The sequence below is a fragment of the Durio zibethinus genome, chromosome 6, assembly GCF_047325235.1.
Source record: "Durio zibethinus cultivar Kanyao isolate XHJ-2024 chromosome 6, ASM4732523v1, whole genome shotgun sequence".
In the NCBI taxonomy this organism is placed as follows: Eukaryota; Viridiplantae; Streptophyta; class Magnoliopsida; order Malvales; family Malvaceae; genus Durio; species Durio zibethinus.
The window spans coordinates 6,778,692-6,797,494 of record NC_143167.1 but is presented as its reverse complement, the minus strand read 5'-3'; the positions used below and the strand labels follow the sequence as shown (position 1 = coordinate 6,797,494).

General features: G+C 33.4%; 1 protein-coding gene across 5 annotated transcripts; it reads right to left on the bottom strand.

Moving 5' to 3' along the window:
- Positions 1-664: 664 nt before the first annotated feature.
- Positions 665-18,113, bottom strand: RNL (RNAligase). 5 transcript variants are annotated; one of them, XM_022876783.2, is made up of 28 exons: positions 17,843-18,096; positions 17,533-17,749; positions 17,411-17,456; positions 17,260-17,305; positions 16,694-16,776; positions 15,969-16,068; positions 15,166-15,244; positions 14,702-14,825; positions 13,934-14,040; positions 12,951-13,079; positions 12,233-12,297; positions 11,942-12,091; positions 11,306-11,466; positions 11,155-11,186; positions 9,953-10,128; positions 9,323-9,402; positions 8,883-8,948; positions 8,497-8,786; positions 7,367-7,474; positions 6,181-6,278; positions 4,955-5,015; positions 2,909-2,985; positions 2,737-2,808; positions 2,585-2,661; positions 1,945-2,025; positions 1,617-1,719; positions 1,298-1,456; positions 665-1,214 (listed from the first exon to the last, which is right to left on the bottom strand). In XM_022876783.2, the coding sequence occupies exons 1-28, from the start codon at positions 17,990-17,992 to the stop codon at positions 822-824; spliced, it is 3,330 nt and encodes a 1,109-aa protein (XP_022732518.1). In that variant the 5' UTR covers positions 17,993-18,096; the 3' UTR covers positions 665-821. The 5 variants fall into 5 exon arrangements, 4 of the variants coding, with proteins under 4 accessions (XP_022732518.1, XP_022732517.2, XP_089618125.1 ...); XM_022876782.2 differs by having other exon boundaries at positions 17,260-17,310; positions 17,411-17,749; XR_016342768.1 differs by lacking the exon at positions 1,617-1,719 and having other exon boundaries at positions 17,260-17,310; positions 17,411-17,749; positions 17,843-18,113.
- Between the last annotated feature and the right edge of the window lie 690 nt (positions 18,114-18,803).

Genomic DNA, 18,803 nt, shown 5'->3' with positions numbered 1-18,803 from the left:
TTCACACTCCAATAAAATCCATTGTTAGCTTGCGGAAAAGTAGCTATGCTCTCCTGTCCTAAAGGCTCGAACAAGAAAATTGAATAAAGTGATCCTTCTAATGCATTGGTAAAAAAATCCTCAAGGAAGAGCACATTGACTTGTACTATGATTTTGGCTGCTTCAGATTGAATTGGAGACATTTGAATAGCTTAAAAGGAAAAATAATTTAAACATTGGATTTCAAACCCTTTCATCTCAAGGAAAGATGATAACCTTTACATCAACTCCATGCTTGATTTGAGTTTATGTGGACTTTGTTTCGCTGAAATCTTGACCATTTCAGCGAAACAATTTTCTTGCCTTTCTTTGGTTGAATAATCGCCAACAGATAACAATTCAAGGATTTGTCTAAGCCTTCAGTGACTGCAGCAAGTAAAATTTTACTTTAACAATAACACCCACATTGTGTCAATAGAAACAGTAAAGTTGGGTTAGATTCTTGAATTGGCATTTTCGTAGCAGCATTTTGATTGTATTTTATGGGTCGATATGGCCTCATTGTAACCATGAATTTTATGATTTTCGGTTGATTAGTACAATTTTTATGAGTGATGAATTTAACATATTTCTTCTGTTTCCACTCATGTTATGTACACCAGTATTTCATAGAAGCCAAAATTCCTTTGACAAAAATGTGCCACTGCACCAGGCATACGCCCTTTATTATGTATCCGCAAAATCCCATGAGATGGGAACGTGCACTCAGCAACTCGATCTAATTCCAACCCCTTTCATAAGCAACTTTCATAGGCTAATGAAGAAAAGGTTATACAGAGTTTTCAGTAAAATTCTAGAGTGCCTGATATGGTGATGGGTGGATTGATTTCAACAAGAGTTGCCTTCCCTTCCGAAAGCAATTGTGGTAATGTGTTGGCCTCCTTGGGCGCCATTCCTTCCCCAGTCCATATGGTAACATGAGGCCACTCATTTTTCGAGACTATCTTTTCGTCATCAATGGAACCAAGTTGGGCTTCTAGTGCTGCCATTTTATCAGTGAAAAGAAGAGCAGTCAGTTCCACAGGAACCTGACGATGGAGGTAGAGGCCATAACTAGCCACAGCTGTGACACCATGACTTCTCTTGTGAGCAAGAGTCACATGAGCCTTCCTGAGGATGTTCTCCATATGTTTGTCCTTGAGGAAAGCTTTGATGTTGTCGTTCTTCCCAGACATCTGTTCCATTCAAGGGAATTATGTTACTCGAAATTTCTGTTGACAAAACTCAGAAAAGTTGAGGACAAAATTTTTTTGCTCACTTTGTCAAGGAGACTCTGGATTTCTGCAACAGGCAAATTGACAGCAGCAAAGACAATGGTTCCAAGTTTCTTCTTCTCAGTACTTGGTACCGTGTACTCACCCCTCACTATCTTTCTCAGTTGTTCCACCACCTGCTGAACTGCAAACTCAAATGGAACCTGACAAAAGACCCAAAAAAATTAAAAGCGTGTTTTGACTTTGGATTAAATAGTTCCCCCACAATCCTTAGTAATAAGAATCTGAAAGTTGGGGTAGGGACCAAACACCATAAGTGCCATTAAAATGTTAGCAGTAGATGATCATGATAATGATGTTGACCTGAACAGAATTAAGATACTCAGCGTTGGCAGATAAAGTGTCCCTTAATTTCTGCTCCCATTTAGCCCACTCCTGTGCATACGTACCTTTGGTTGATTCCAATCTAAGGGAAACAACAAAAAACAAGTAATGGCAATAGTGCCACCAAAACGGAAGCCTATAATAGAAATGGATAAAACTAGGAACAACTATGAGACCACTTAGGGGGAAACACAATTTTCAATACCTACATTTGTCTCTTTGATCCACTAATTTTGTTTACTTTATTGGTAAAAAATCATGACTATTTTGTGCGAATGTATGCAGTTGTTTAAACTTTTTTACCAACCTTCCATGTCTGTTAGTGTGAAGATTGTATAGATTTATTCCCTCTTCCAGAACTGATCTCAAGGAAAGAGGTAAAGGACTCCTGCAGTTGGAAGAAGTACACAAAACATTAGTCCAACAAAAAAGGGAGAAATAAATGCCATTCAGTTTCATTTCTTCATAAGAAAGAATTTTCATCATGTGAAGGGAGGGATGACAATAAAACACTACAAAGTCAATGTCTAGAGGATAGTACAATCATACAATTCAAAGTTAGATGGATGATGGAGATCATTCATACAATAGGTCAGTCTCAGGTAAAATGGAATGTGATTGCAATCTCATCACCAATCCTCAAGTGTCCGTTTCACTTTCTTTGGATCTTAATCTTTAAGACCACATTTTTTTTTTCTTTTCCCTTTTTATTGTTAAAGGGGCCTGTTGATACCACTTTTACTTTTCTCTTTTCCAGTTCTCTTTACATCTTTTTTTTTTTTAAAGAAATTACTCTTGGTTTCTCTTAAACTTTATACAGATGTCCTTGTTCTTCATTTTCACATTGTTTCTGTTCTCCCTCATCTTTTTTATGGTTCCTTCGTCTAACAAATAAAATATATAAAATTATTAAAATAGCTAACTAATTTAGGGGCCAATGTTCTCACCTGTCAGGTTTCAGCAATGGCATCTTAACAAGAGAGCTAAAACGTTCTACCAATTCATCCTCAAAGTATTTGCGACTCTAAATATTTGAGTAGGTGTTAGAATGCTTTAAGTAAAAGAGAACTTGGACCACACTTGGTATAGATTAAAGTACCTTTCCCTCATAAAGGTGATAAAACATTAGCAGCACATAGCCAGCATTTGGAGATGCCTTGTCAAGATTACCCTAGAATTTAAAGAATTGAGGAAGTGTTAGCTAGATGGTAACAATTGTTAGTGTGATGTTTCACAGAACTACTATAATTAAAAGAAAGGCAATTGAGTACCGGATGATTAACTCGTTGAAGCACACGAAACATGAATACAGCTAATGCATCCAGAGAAAATGGATTTGAGTCGGTCCCTGCAAGTTGGAGAAATTTAACTGGGGCTGAGAGAAAAGATGAATAAACCCATGTTGCTTAGACTCCTAACTTTCCTAACATATGAGTAAATGCAGTACCATCTTGCTATAAGTGTGCGATACATAACTGACACCCTTACAAATCATCAATCATGCAATAGACACCATATGAACAGTGAATGTTGGTTTAATTTTGGCTTTTCTTCATTTCCGTAACTTGGATTTCTTAAAACTTGGTTTATTTTTTCTACTTTAGCTTAAGCTTGATGCCAGAAGAGATCATTGCATAAAAGAGAAAGAGATATCTTTCAAGCTTACAAAGGGGGTTTATGTAGGCAGGTTCAGAATAGTGAAACATTGTGGCACACTTGAATTTCAGAGATTGGGTTGGCGACACTCAATTGAATTTCTATCGTTCTACTTAGCATTTTTTTTTTTTTTTTTGCTTCAGACCAAATAAAATCCAATTAAGCCTTCCATAACTGAAAATCCAAGGAGTCTCCATCCTCATGCATCATCTTCAACAAAGTGGATTTATTATCACAATTGAGTAACTCAAATACTTACAATTAAAGAAATACACCAAACTTTATTAAGTCTATGAGTCTCCACACCTATATCCTTTATTTTACCCTTTTATACTAATATCCTCATGTCAGATCTAAGGTAATTCAAGAGAAAAGTTTTGCATCGGTAACAATGCATTAAGCAACAGAGGTTAACCCAACCTGAATAGCCCACCTTAACTTACTCAAAACCCACCTTGTCTCGACTAAAGTTGCCTCAAAATTCAACATGATCCAAAGTTCGAACCAGAAATAATTTGGTTATTTTCCTTTCAGAAAGAATGCATGACACATAATAAAAAATGATAAAATAATAATAAATAACCATCTTTGCTATATAACCGGTTAATATAACATCAAAACAAGTAGATTGAAAAGCTTTAAATATTACCAACAAAATTTTGATTTTTATTCTTTCAAGTATAGCAAATAAGAAGTTGAAATCTTATTATGCAAAACTCTTTGAAATATTGGCACCCTAAATAATCATGTTTAGAACTAAAACTAAGGCTGAGACTTAATATGACTTTTACTTTTTTGAAAGAAATCCAATATATAAATAAAAACCACGAACTTAGATGCCAATGCTAACATGAAAGACAATAAATGGTTTTACAATTTTTTTATAACTAATCCAAATAGTTTTTTTTTTTGGCCAATAACTAATCCAAATAATTTTAATGAATATAATAATCTTCTAAAACTTTCATTTACTAGTCCTACATAAATATTTTTGTCTACTTAATTTTATAAACCATATAATTTAGGCATAGGCATAACAATATGTTATTATAAATCAAAATAAGGATATTAAGTCAAACTCATGTATACATTTTTCTTTTGGGAAGGGGAATCAAACCAAATGTAACATAAAACATGCCTTAAGCCGAAAACAATGAACCTTCAAGTAACAAAAATGATCCAAATCTAAATATTTTGAGACCTAAAACTGACTGTGAAACTATCTTCTTTTTTTTTTTTGGGGGGGGGGGGGGGGGGCAGGGAAACTATCTAATATGCCTAAATTACCCAAGACCCAACCAACTCAAAACAACTTGAAAATTGAAATGACCAATTCCAATCCACTTGATTGCCACTTGCCCAACAAAAGAAACAGACTAGTTTATCTGTATACCACTTCATATTGAAAGATGGATTTGAAATAGCAAGGATAAATTTCAGACAATCACATGCACACAAAATATATCAGACTAGCAAACAAAATATGAAATGCGCCCATTTGAAATAGCAGCGATAAATTTAAGACAATCACATGCACACAAAATATATCAGACTGGCGAACAAAATATAAAATGCTCCCAAAGCATACTTTTAGAAATTTGTAACTATTTACAACACTGTAAAGCCAAAAAATTTAACTTTCTATTGGCATAAGATATAACCTTCAGAATCAGGTATGACTGGAACAGCTGAAGCTTTGGTGCTATGGCACATGTTTTCAATCTGCACATAAATCAAATGAATTTTCATAAATTGCCAAAAAACTAACACTTCAAAAATTATAGCATAATCACAAAACAAATATCCCATAAACTTTCACTTTTGAAAAGCCAACATCACACATCTTACATTCCCGTTCTATTTGGGTAGTGATACAATAATAGATAATAAGAAATTTGCTTACTACCTCCACAATCAAGCATATGAACCACAAAGACCTAAAAAATTTGGAGATCTCTCCAACTCTTTTTGCTACTGATACGGTACTTCCGAACTATAGATGCAATTTTTCATTCCAACACTATCTGAAGAACTAGCTTAATGTTTTGTCAGATCTAAAACCAAGTATAAAATTCCTATGAAGGAGTTTACAATAGAACCATAAACACTCATGCAGTCCATCAGGTTTTGAGAATCTAAACACTTTACTCCATTTTTTTCCTTGTTTCACTACTAGAGGAGGTTTCAGATATTAACTTCTAGTTGGACAGAGATCAAATCAATTTGACTGTAGGTCACTTAAGAGTCTATCATGCTGTTCCAAAATTCACCCTTCTTTTATTAGTCTGGTAGCGGGAAAGAGAGAAAAAATCAACCATTAATGATTGAACTGGCTTACTTTACATTCAAAGCCATTCCTATCATATGCATGAGTTCCTATTCCGCTTATCCCTATGTAAATCTACCATCTAACACTACAAATAAATAATCCCATCTAAAATATTTTGAATGAGTTTTTTTTTTTTTTTTTTTTCTTGAAAGGCATAAGCTTGACACTTTTTCGCAGATACCATCCACAAGATATCCATTTATGACTAGTATTTCCTTTATCAAATAAATGACATATCACTATCTAATCACTTTTCCATACGAACAGAATGGGAGGGGGAGAGAGCTAATCTTTCAAACTATATATGTTAACTACCTAACTTCATCCATAAAAGCTCTGTAACCATTAATAGAAGAATCAAGATATAGCATCATTTGCATATAGGGTAGCAATATTCAGTAAAAGTAGCCTCTTTAGTATTTTTGTAGTTCAGCTTTCAAAAGTTGAGTATAAAGTAATAATACAGCCATTGTCAGTCCAAATCCTCTTCGCAATTTATCTTTTGTTAACTTAATTGAAGCAGTGCACCATACGAACGTCAAACAATGAGAGAATTACCTGTTTCCAAACTTCTTCATTTGGTGCATTCTTATCTGCAAGAATTATAGAATATGGTTTTCTCCTGCGCTCATCAGCAACTTTTGGCCAATATCTTCCTGTTAATAACACAATATAAATACGTATAACCTCAATTACATCAAATAATTCTTAACAAACCACTAAAACATTATCTAATCCTTTAACTTCGATGCTCAATCCTGTTGCTGATAATTGTATTGTTTAACATAAAAAATAACTATCAAATTAGTCAAGTCCCAAAAGATGAGCCAATTTAACTTGTGAGAATCAGCAAAAGCAGAAAATAATTTTTTTTTTCAAGCAGATTTTTCTCAAAAACTGATGCATCTGATATATCACACGCACATACAAAAACGTTAAGAAATACCAGCTTTGACAACTTTTATACCAGTCATAATTACATTTGTCATTCTATGCAATCATTGATAAACACAAATGGAATAGATAATGTTAACCAATTGATTTCAAACTGGCATTCATGATCCAAATAGATAGACTAGTAGATTCAAAAGTCTCATTGGCAGAACATGATCAGACAAAAAGTTATGGAATGCTCATTGCACCATGTTATACGATTAACTTTCGATAGATTTTGATGAATATATATAAACTTATTCCACACATAAACCACACATGTGAAAAGCATTCCTAATGTTGGTCCAACTAAAGTAAGTACTATGAGCCATAATCCAGATGTACAATGAAACTGTATTTCTTTGATGTAACTAAATGTATTTCATTCACTTGATACATTTTTTTTAGATTTCACTGGAATTTATCAACTATGTGACCAAAAATTATTCCTAAGATTTAGAAAACATTTTGCAACAACATTTTGACAGACTTTATCATACAAATTGCGAACTATTTTATCCAATAATTGATATACTGATCCCAACCAATCATTAACATTCAACAGTTAATGCTGTCAACACTCCAGCATACAAATGGGATGTGAAACCATTTCTACCTTGTATGTCAGAGAAATATCAAAAAGAGGAAGGGCTTAGATAGAAATATGCAGAAAACAATTCAGCATATATAAGCCATTAGTTACAATCAAGAGACATTTCAAGTAAGAAAATCACTTTTACAACGAAGTTTTAAAACCACCAAATGTAACACATTCAGAAAGCATAAAGTCAATTTCACATTTATCATATACCTTTGACAAGGTCACCCATCAAACTATCAACTTGTCGACCATCTCCAAGCCCTCCTGGGGTATTTAATAGTTCTCTGCAAAGTGCAGACTTCGCACAACCAGGTATTCCTGAAAATGGCAATTATATTGAGTCACTGCATAATAATTAAGATGAACATTACACTAAATGTAAATAGTGAAAAGAACAATAAAATATCAAATCTTGAATCATACATGAGAAAATGCAATATTACTTTATTTTCATTGTGGTTTTAGAGAAAATTCAGAAGTTCAGATAAAATTTAATTTTTCCTCTATTGCAACCCAAATCATGCTATTTAATACATGAACTAAACCATCCACATATTTATCCACCCATTACCTACCAATAACTACTCAACCTATGTACTTATGATCAAGGAAACTCCTTTTAAAAAATAGTGTATATTTATTTAAAGAGATTTATAGTTATGGTTAAAACGTAAGTAGGAAACTGGTGAGGACAGTTTTTATACATTTGTATCATGCATTATCAAATTGTTTTGCAATTTTCAAGATCATAATTTTTAAAGTTCTTAAGTAATGGAAAAAATACTCAACCTATTGTAACTTTACATCATAAATGCAAGAAAACATATAATGAATGTTCTACATTTTGAACTTGAATTCCAATAAGAAAGGGATGAAAGTTAGTATGCTATAAGTTTTCTTCTTAATATGTCAATTTTGAATAAACAATTAAAATAGTTATTGATCACACATGATGCGTATATAAGAGCAGCAAAATAATAAATTTTACAAAAAATTTGCTTTTAGTTAACGAAGGACTCAAAAGGTTCAAAAGACAATCTTAGTGTTTTTAAATTCCTGTGCATTGAATAACCCACTAAGCACTTCCAAAACTGCCCTTTTAGGCTGCTGTTCAGGAATTCCAGGAGCCTAGGATCTATTCTCAGAAACCCTCTTGCCTTCAACATTCAAAGACCCTAACTTTTAGCAACAAAAGGAGAATATATCATAAAACTCAGATCTTAAGCCACCAAGTAATATTTCAGTGATCATAAATGTGAGTTAATTGCACAAATAAACAGTAAAAATATTATCAACAAGAAAAAAAGTGGGGCTTCAGCCAATTGGAAACTCAATGTTACCTGGGAAAAATACAATCAAACCCTCATCTTTCCGAATAGTGTCCTTGACTGATGGGCTAATACTTGCTGCTGCTGCCTCCCGTTCCAAAGAGAGATCACCCTCTTCGTCCCTGCCTCCTTCAACAACTGCCAAGAAATCTTCAGTCCTTACCAAGTTCCCAGCACATCCTATTAGAGCCTGATTCTCTGGACTACGTTTTGCATACTGTTCAAGAAATGGCTCAGCTTCAGAAAGGTATATTGCTGATGATAATTGTTTGTTCCCACATTTCCTTCTAATGTACACAGCCCTGGAATTAAGGCATTAAAAAATAAATAAAAACGTAAGGGAAGAACTAGATAATGAAATCATATCCAAGCATACAAAATTATAATTTCAACATTACCATTCATCAAGCATCTTGCTGAGTTCTATCTGCTTTCCTGCTGAAGTGCCCCAAATCTTCATTTGCCTAAATACCAGAAAGGAACAAAATTTCCCGTAAATGGGCTTAAGTTGAAGTCTATTATACAAATTTTATTGATTTATTTAAGCAATCGAAAATAAAAAACATCATGAGAGTACAAACTTTATGGATTATTATATCTCACCATAAAGTAAAGAACATTTGATAACGTGTAAGATATTAGAGAGGATGGAGAAAAGTTAGTACTTAATGTGAGGAAGAGAGAGAGATATCTTGATATCTGACCATGATTACAATCTCAAACCAAGAACCAAAGCCTCCTATATATGATTACACAACTCCGCCCATTTTTTTTATCTTTATTATAATTCACTAAATAGTAGAGTATCACACTACAGAACCTTCCTTACAAACCTTACCTCAGGTAGTAAGCCTTGTAAGCAGCTGGACCATCCTTGAAAAGAATTGACAACCCATTGCGGATCAGAAATGTTCTCAACTGGTGGGAGGAAAAGGGCAATGCATGATGAGAATCAGACTCCAAAGAATATCACATTAAAATTACTAATTTGGTGAACTGTACAATTATAAGCAAATAAGAAATGAAACTTTCTTGAAATGAATGTTCATCCTCTGGGAATTTGTCTCTCAAATAAATAATGGCCAATAATGCTCATTTAAAAAAAAGAGTGTATACTACAGCAGAACACACCTTGTTCTCATAACTATCACATAAAATTACCATTTTGCAGGAAAAAAAATAACAGAATTATAACCAAGAGGAATACCTCCTCAATTTAATGCTCAAAATGCTAAAAGGTCATGTAGGAAATATAATGATCAAATGCCAAGTGTATATTGATCAATGCATTAGAACTCTCTTAGCCTTGCATTTAATACAACAATCTTCAAACTGTAATTCTAAGCAAGGAAAACACCACTTTCTATCAACATTACTAAGATGAAGATAGCCAAATCATAAAACCCTATCTCATATAATAATTAAATATAAGTTCCTCCATCACATCAAGAGATTTATAAAAGTATACCTTATATGTAAGGAACTTCAATTTAATCATTAGATTTGCATCGTCATCTGCTAAACCATCTCTTGTGGATATGCCATTGCCATTATTTATAAGTCCTACTAGATCATTGTTGCATTTTGCAATTTCAGCAGCTCTTTCCTTGTTTGCCTTGAACAAATTAATATCAAGAAAAAAACCTGAGTAAAAGACAGAGCATGAGAATAACTTTTTGCAACTCAGGGAAGTATGTTTCTTCAATGCTTTTAAGAAGAAAAAAAAAAAATGGAATATCAACGCACAGGAAAAAGATTTAACATTATCATAAAGGTCAATTTAGTCATTTGGTACCACACCGTTCTTAGCCCTCATTGTAGATAGTTCCAATGGATTTCCATCTCTTTCCCAAAATGCAAACAGTCATTTTTCACAATTTTGTTTTAGGCTTTTCCCACCATTAAAAGCTGACCCTAAGCTGAAGCACTTTACCACAAGAAGAGGTAATCTAGGATTTCCATGGTATACGAGTATATCATTTAGTTTTTTTTATTGTTATTATTATTTATATTACAAAATTCAAGTGAGGACTAACATCAACAAGGTTTACAGCAAAATCAAACAAATTCAACTCTAGGTAGCATCCATCAGTCTGCTTTAGGTTACTATTTCACAATTTGAGATGAAAAGATCTCAGCTGCTTCATCAATTTTTGGTTCTTATGGTTTCCTGAATTGCATGATACTATTTGCTTTCTCAACAGAATAGTTCTTCTGATAATAAGATTGTCCAAACTCTTATCAAAATCTACTAGAAGCAACCCTCTCTTAATGAATATTCTAACCTTCATCATGTAAACAGTTACTCACCAAATTGTTTTTTCTCACAAAAAATAGCTGTTTGATGACAGAACCTATTTCATTTTTTAATTTTCCATGATTCATTGTGATCGGTGACCTACTGTAGATTCAACATTTAGGTATCATAAAAATCACATGAGCTGAAGTTGCAAAAGATATTTGATTTCTAAGCATCTTGCAAGAAGTATAGATTAGTAACAGAAAATAAAGTTCATGAAGCACAGAGATAAGATGTAACAAAATGCTTCACAAATCACAATAAGATTCTCAATTTTGGGAGCACCAAATTCTCACAAACATGTTCCTGAAAACTTGAACATGAATTTTCAAAATGGATATAGTCCAGGTATCTGGATAAAATATTTTTACCTCGATAAAGAGGCCACAATCCTGGCTTCTGCCTGAAACATCCCAATTTTTTCGCTCAATAAGAAAATGCAAAAAACATGAATTTTGAGTTTTGTAAAAATGAACCGAAAAAGATGGCCATAACTAAGTAAATTATAGATTCAAGAAATACCTCATCTCCTTTTGATAACGCCTAAATCCTGAGTCACTATGGACATGAATGACCATTTTATAGAAAAGGTTGTCACTTGATACAGATTCAGCTTTGTGGAAGTTATGATAACATTTGAATGCAGCTGGAAAACGTTTTTCTCTCATCAAACGAATCATTTCCTGGTTTAATAAAGAAATCAAATTATTATTTCACATGTAAATTATAATTGGAAATATTAATTGTAACAATTGAAAAGATCACATAATTTAAAAACCAAAATTCAATCAATGAAGGAAGCTAAATTGGCTAGTTGAAAGGAATGCTTGCTGCCACCATGAGAGGCAGTGCAATTGGGGCTCCAATTTCTGGTGGGTTGGTTCCTAAACAAAGATGGGAACAGCTTTTTGCTGCTCTTTCACATAGATAAGACATATAAGAGTAAGAAGGGAGGACAGACTTAATGGTCACTTTAGCTTAGGTTGCTCGGTTTGTGTCATTTCAAGTTTTGGGCTGTTGACTAATGCAAATCTCTAAATGTTGGAGGTTAAATGTTCAAGCTGTCCACTTTGAGGTTATTCAAGGTTCAATTTCAGGCATGTTGGATAAGCACAAGCTGTACAAGTGGAAAAAAAGGAGAATGCACAGTAGCCTAACCTGCAACTTAGTGGTTGAATAATCTGCAGGATGAGCTTGCAAAAATTTTGAAAGAACAGATCTATCTGCATTTCTTGAGTGTGCATCATACCAGTCTGAATGATCAGGACAGAAAGAAGAACCAACATTTTCAAGGAGTGCCTTTATTTGCTGCAGTGGTAGTTTCAAGAAAAAGAAAAAGATTCACAATTAAAAAGAATTCTAGTTGATAATAATTTCTTAATCAAAAGTGTCAAAAAATAACCAGAAGTCAAAGTAAAGTATTTCATATTAAAGGAAATTCCATGTCACCTGTTTTTCATCTGACCTATTTGCAGCACAAATTTCCCTTAGACTTGGTCCCAAATCTATGCCAGCTGAAATAAGCAGGGAAATTCCATAATTCAAAAGGAGAATTAATTAGTTTTCACTCAAAAGAGCAAGGGAGATTCAGGCAACCATGCAAAGAATTAAAATGACAAAAATGCAGCGAATGACACCATAGTTAAGAATAATAGTGCTCAGCTTTAAGCTAAAGAGTCAACAAATGAAGGAATAGCCCATCTAATGACTCAGGAAGATTGCTTGCCTAGGCATAGGTAAAGGTTCTTGTAAACATAAGGTTTAACCCAATTGGTTCATGCAGCCACCCTTAATAGGCGGCATCCAGCAAGTATGGGGTTCAGATCCTAGCACCTGGAACCCCTTCCCCTATCCCCAGGCTGCAACCTCCTTTGTACCAAAAAAAAAGGTAAGGATGGTAGCACTTTTTGACATAGATATTATACTATCTGGTTGAATATATTAGTCATCATGGGCTTTTCATACAGTTCACTTTCACTCTGCTTCTAACTATAAATCATTGTGCCAGTTCACTTCAGAATGTGTTAAGAGTGAATAAATTTATTTGGAAAAAAATAAATAATGGAATGAAAAAAAAAGGGGATGAAAGACATAGATGTCTTCACAAGAAAGTTGCTTAAGCAACCAAGATTATAAACAAAATGCATGAGAAGATACAACATCATACCTCCATCAGCCGGAGGAGGAGGGTGATCGTTCAAGACCTCATCCATATGTTTTGAGCTCTCATGACTCACAATACGAGCTACAAGACCCTCCAAGATTTCTCCTTGCACCTTAATATGACATTTTGAACCTACATGTTGATAACATGGAGATTAAATGTTGCTCAGATACTTCATAATAAATTCATTTAAAGTTACAACAGAAAAGGAATAGCGCATGAACTGAATCCAATACCACTGACCCTAACTTTTGAGTATGCAAAAAAGAAAAGTTTGCAAAAAATTGCTTCCAAGCAGGTGCTTCACAATGTTGTAGGTCACAAAAGCAAATGCACAATTTAAGCTGGAATCAGTGACTTCATGATGCAGCTTATATGTATCTATGAAGAAAATGTCGTTCCATGGGTGTGAAATCAGTGAGACTAGCATGTATTAGAGGTGATGCAATTATATGAGGCAGTACCCTCCTTTCCAAACTATTTCATAGATTCTAGGCAATAGGACCCCTTATTGCCCCAGATAAATGTACAAAAAAGTACTCATCTAAGTTAAGTAGGGCATAAATTTTGAAAAAAAATTTATCTGTGACAGAAATTCTATGTATCACGTATAGAAAGCTTAAACTATATGATCCTTTAATAATAAACATAAAAGAGATCATCACAAGATTAATGTGTTTCAAAGATCAACTGTTATCATAATTAAGCAAAAGTCCTCATAAAATACTTGCTCATAGCTAACAAAAGAAATTAAAGGGAAACTTAAGTAAGGCATACTTTTCATATGCATTTAACCTTTTAATTACACATAGTATATTAAATACCATCTATTCTTTCATCCTACTTTCAAACTCCTTCTGAGTAGTAATGGCTAGACTTGGCCTGCAGTTTGGTAAACTGGCAATACTTCCTATACAATTGGCAATTCCTTGAAAAAACAGAAACAGACCAGCTAACTGAAAGACATCTTAAGTGAAAATCTTTACCAGCTACAGATATATCAGCAACTTCATCAAGAGCCCTACATACAGAAGTTGCTGTTCCTTCTTCACATAGCACATCATAAGCAGCAAAAAATGATGTCACTGACTTCCTACATTTATAGAAGAATAATCAGATGCCATAACTAGCAGTTTCATAATCTATGTGCATCTAAGAGAGGAACTTACTAAATAATGGAGGCCACAATTAAGAAATTATATTTATAGAATAAGCAAAAATGCATTTGTAAAAAGAGAAATAGCAGAACTCTATATGAGAAAAAAAAAAAGAAGATGATGCTGAAGAATGGAAAAAAGTGACTAAAGCCACAAGCTAACCACAAATAATTGCAGAATTTTGTGATCAGCCATGTTAAGAAACTCTAAGCTTTCAAGTCAACCAATTTTGTGAGAGGGAACAAGGAAAGAAAGGACATACACTAAGGCACAAATAAGAATTCATGCCAAGTCTGAGGAATAGAAATTTGGGTTAAAAATTACTTATCAACAAACTCAAGAAAAAGAAAAAATGTGAATTTCAAAATTAATATAAATGTAGAATTTCTGTTTATCTTGTTGATAACTTAATATAAACAAGTCTCCGGCAATCACAAGAGCACGGTAGAACTGAAATACTGGCATAAATATCTGATCCTCAACGTCATCACTACAAAGAACCTCTTAAGAACCATTAATTTTAGGACATGTAAATGTAAGACAATTAATCAAACCACTTTTTGAATCTTGGTAACTATACAAACACTATATCATCACCTCGTTGAGAACAACCATATGTGGTTTGTTGGTAGACGCCATTTACGACAAAAAGCAATCACTTCAGGAGTTGAGTAGAATTTTGGCTTTCCATTGCCCAATTCAGTGACAGCTGTTACTACCGCTGAAGGAAGCAATAAAGTGCGTAAGCATTAGCATAATGTAGGACAAACAATATTAAAAAATGGTAGCATATTAATATGGATAGTTACATCATAAACAATATAAAATAATTTTCACTCTTAAAAGGAAAAAAAAAAAAAACAGCATTGGCGCTAGCATTTCATTGACTAAGCTGAAAAAAGTACCCTATCTGCTGACAACACTAATAGAGACTCTACATATTAATAAGAAAAGTAGATTACTTTTTCTTACTATATGTTTAAAGTATTTTGTTGGTCATCAACAAAATTAGATTGACAGCTAGTCAAACACTTCAAAATAATAAGATAAAAACACTTAACCATAGTCTTCTCGTGGACGTTGTCCATGGTCTCCAAGAACAGCAGTTACCAACTCCATTGATATGCACATACGATTCCGCTGAAAGAAATATTAAAGATCATAAAACTGTCAATTAAGAAGTCAAAATAAACTTCAATAACCATTGTAATTGATAAAAAGAATACACATCTAGAATAATATAGATCAACTAGACAGCCAAAAGAGGCTGGTCTCCTGCCTCTAAGGCCAAGGGATAAAAAGAATGGGTCCTTCTTGAATATTAACAATTGAATCATTTTAAGGGAGGAAAAATGCTACCAAAGAGCGGAAAACAAGATAACAAGAAATGGAGTCAAGCATCAATTGTACTTAAATTGCATTTTACCATATATCCAAGCAACAACATATAATCTATTTTCCACTGTTCATTTTACTTTGTAATATGTCTTTATTTGAGAAACAAGCCCCAAATTGAAAGGCATATAATAAAACAGAAGTTAAGAGTCACATTTTGCCCGTACAACATCTAATTAAAGAAACAAAAACACAAGTTCAAATTACATTTTGCTTTTTCAATATCTGATTAATCAAAAATCACAAATCTTCTTTCATGAGCCTTTTAAATTAAATCATCACCAAGTCATCAACTTCCAGTTTGTTAGCAATATTTATATAAATACACATGAAAAGTTGAAATAGCATGCGAGACAGAAAGAGATCAAGCAAACTCTAATTGGCTAGAATGCTATTGCTTAATATAATTTTCATTTTGTGGATTTCCTTTGCGCTTTATGTTCATCCACAATCATTATTAGTATTCTACCTCAATGAAATCATTGAATTGTGCTTGCTTCTCTCCAGCTTTAGTTCCCCATGCCTCATGAAACATGCGCCCAAGAACAAAAACACCGACAGCAGTGTAACTGCAGTAAAAGAGTTAAATCCGATAAGTTACAACTGAGGAAGAAGAGAAGAACCACAAAAAAGAAGGGAGAAAAATATACATACAGATTCCAGTCAAGACAAGTGCCTACACAAGCTCAGGTGCTTTGAGAGGCTAGACACTCCCCCCCCCCCCAAAAAAAAAAAAAAAAGAGGAAAAAATGGGTAAGGTGCCTTTACCAAAGCACACACCTTTGGCACCTAACCATGCATTTTTGAAAGGAAAGAGACACCTAAAAGGCACACCTCATTGACACATCCTCATATCATATACAGTTTTTATATTTTAATAAGCTGTACTTCACAAAATGGTGTATGCCTATCTCTCCACAATCTCTAGTACAACTATTACTTTCTCTTTTTTTGCCAATGCATTGCACATCTAATACTCATTTTTACACTACGTCACAAGTACCACTGATAATGAAAAAAAAACAAAGTATGCATATCTCGAATGCATAACATATACCACACCCACTGGTTTATTAAACCTGATAGAACAAGTTCTTAAAATCAATAAATTAGATATAACAGAAGAACCACCAACAAATTAAATTTAAAAATAAAAAAATATAGAGAAGAGGATCCAAGATTATTTAATCATACATATTTCCAAAGCTGTTTTTAGCATATGCCCCACCCTCATTACCCGCGTACATAAAAAGAGATCCAGAGTGTTTAAGCGAAACCTGCACAAATTTGTAAGAATAAAAAATTATATGCGTTCCTGTATACAAATACTAAAAAATAACGTTTCATTTGGTTGATACTCTCTACTTGCTTTTTGCTTTTGCAAATTTTGAACTAAATTTTTGTGAATATAAAATATTTATGAATTTAATTTCATATGGAACAATAACATTTGTATATGTAATTATATATTACCATATTTATAAGCATTGGCTCACTTTTAAACAAATAGTATGATTTTGTATTTTGTTTCCTACTTCTTGCATTTCCATTTTAGTAACTTTCCAGGGAAGCAAAATTGCAAATCGCAAAATCAACACCAAGAGAACCAAAAACAAAAAATCTTAAAGTTATTCTCTCTATTGCCTTTCCAAAATAATGTACAAAACCATTAAAGCCAAAAGAAGCATGAGCTTCTTAATAAAGAACTTTACAACTATTCTCTTTTTCCAAACAAAGGTAAAGAGTTGCGTGATCCATACCTCCAAAGTAGCCAAACCTTTAGACACCATCTCGATCATCCGTATCCTAATCTAAGCACATTAGAAAACAAGAACCAAAACTAATTAACAGGAAAAAAAAATCAAATTGCTTCATTATCCAAAAAAGGAGAAGTTTCAACAAACAATTTACCTCTTGATCAGACTTTTCGTTTTCGAATTTCGGATAAAAAGTAGCTCTGATTTGTGCAAGTGAATAAGTCGAATTATCAACATTGAAATTTTCTAACAAATTAGGCTTCAAAAAAACTTTACTCAAATCAACACTGCTCTTCTCGGTTTGAACATCAACAGCGGTGGCGTTGGGTCCAGTCACGGTTCCATACGACTTCGGCTTCCAAATTTGGCCGTCAGAGATATTCAAACCGCCGAGTTTGTTCGTAACGGCTTCAGTGACTGAAGCGGAAGCGGACATAACCGCTTTCGGCTTTGGCTTTTGTTTCCACGTTTGTTCTCTATTTCCACCCTTTCGCTGCATCAAAAATTCAAAAGATAAATTACTTTTGAGTAAAACAGAGGAAACAAAAAGTTTTCAATATTAAAATTAAAAAAAAAGTTCAGTTACCTGATTTTGGGACATGATTGCGGTAGGAAAGGAGAGAGGGCGAGAGCAAGGAAAATAATAAAAGGGAGAAGGGCGGAGAAAAGGAAAAGGAGTGGATTTATAAGGAAGAGAATGGGAGAGTGTGCAGAGAAGTCTCTGCGATGCCGACATTTAATATTTGGAGAAAGGGTCCAATACGAAATGATTATTTTGTTAAATATCCAGCTATTCAATTTACACGAAACTATCTAGAAACGGCTCTGAGGACTACTTGGGAGAGAGAGAGAGAGGAGTGGGCTGTTGAACCGGGGAGGTGAAGTAGGGCTGATTTGGTGTGTCGCTGGGACAGGGTTATTTGTAGGGATCCGTGGTTAACGGTTTGCCACGCTTTTATCATAGATGATGGCATAACTTTACATTAACGGTCGAACTTTCTTTTTTTTTTTTTTTTAATTTTTTTAAGATATTAGCCTAATACTAGATTGGCACGAATTGGAGAGCAAAAACTTCTTTCCTATGAATACGTTTGATTTAGAACTTTTAACCTCTAAATTCTTTTTTTTTTATACTTTTTTCTTATACTTAGAAAATTTTTTTTTTTAAGTTAGATTTCTTTTATAAAATTAATTATATTCTAGAAAATAAAAAAAATTCAAGAAATAGAACTTTCTCTTTTAAATCTCTATAATGCCTTCTTTAAATATCCTACTTCTTTAGTTAGATCTATAAAAATCTTTTTCAAACAAAAATCTCAAGCTCCAAAAAAATATATTCAAACTTACAAGTTTGATAAATGTATTCTTCCAGCAAGATCTCAAAAGTACTTTATTACTTTTTAGGTTCTTTTAGAATTTTCATAACAGTTGATAGAACAAAGATGCAACTACATCCATTTTGATATTATTAGAATAACATTAAACTTTTATAGGTGAAATGGTATTCTTATTTGTACCAGGATAACGTTATTAGATATAAGATTAAA

Excerpts from the sequence above, each read along its gene's own strand:
- RNL (XM_022876782.2), bottom strand. The coding sequence starts at position 17,992 with ATGTCGGCATCGCAGAGACTTCTCTGCACACTCTCCCATTCTCTTCCT. Across the intron at positions 14,826-15,165 it reads ACGTCCACGAGAAGACTATG|CGGTAGTAACAGCTGTCACT; the intron begins GTTAAGTGTTTT and ends TGCTTCCTTCAG. Across the intron at positions 1,215-1,297 it reads TCCAGAGTCTCCTTGACAAA|ATGTCTGGGAAGAACGACAA; the intron begins GTGAGCAAAAAA and ends TGAATGGAACAG.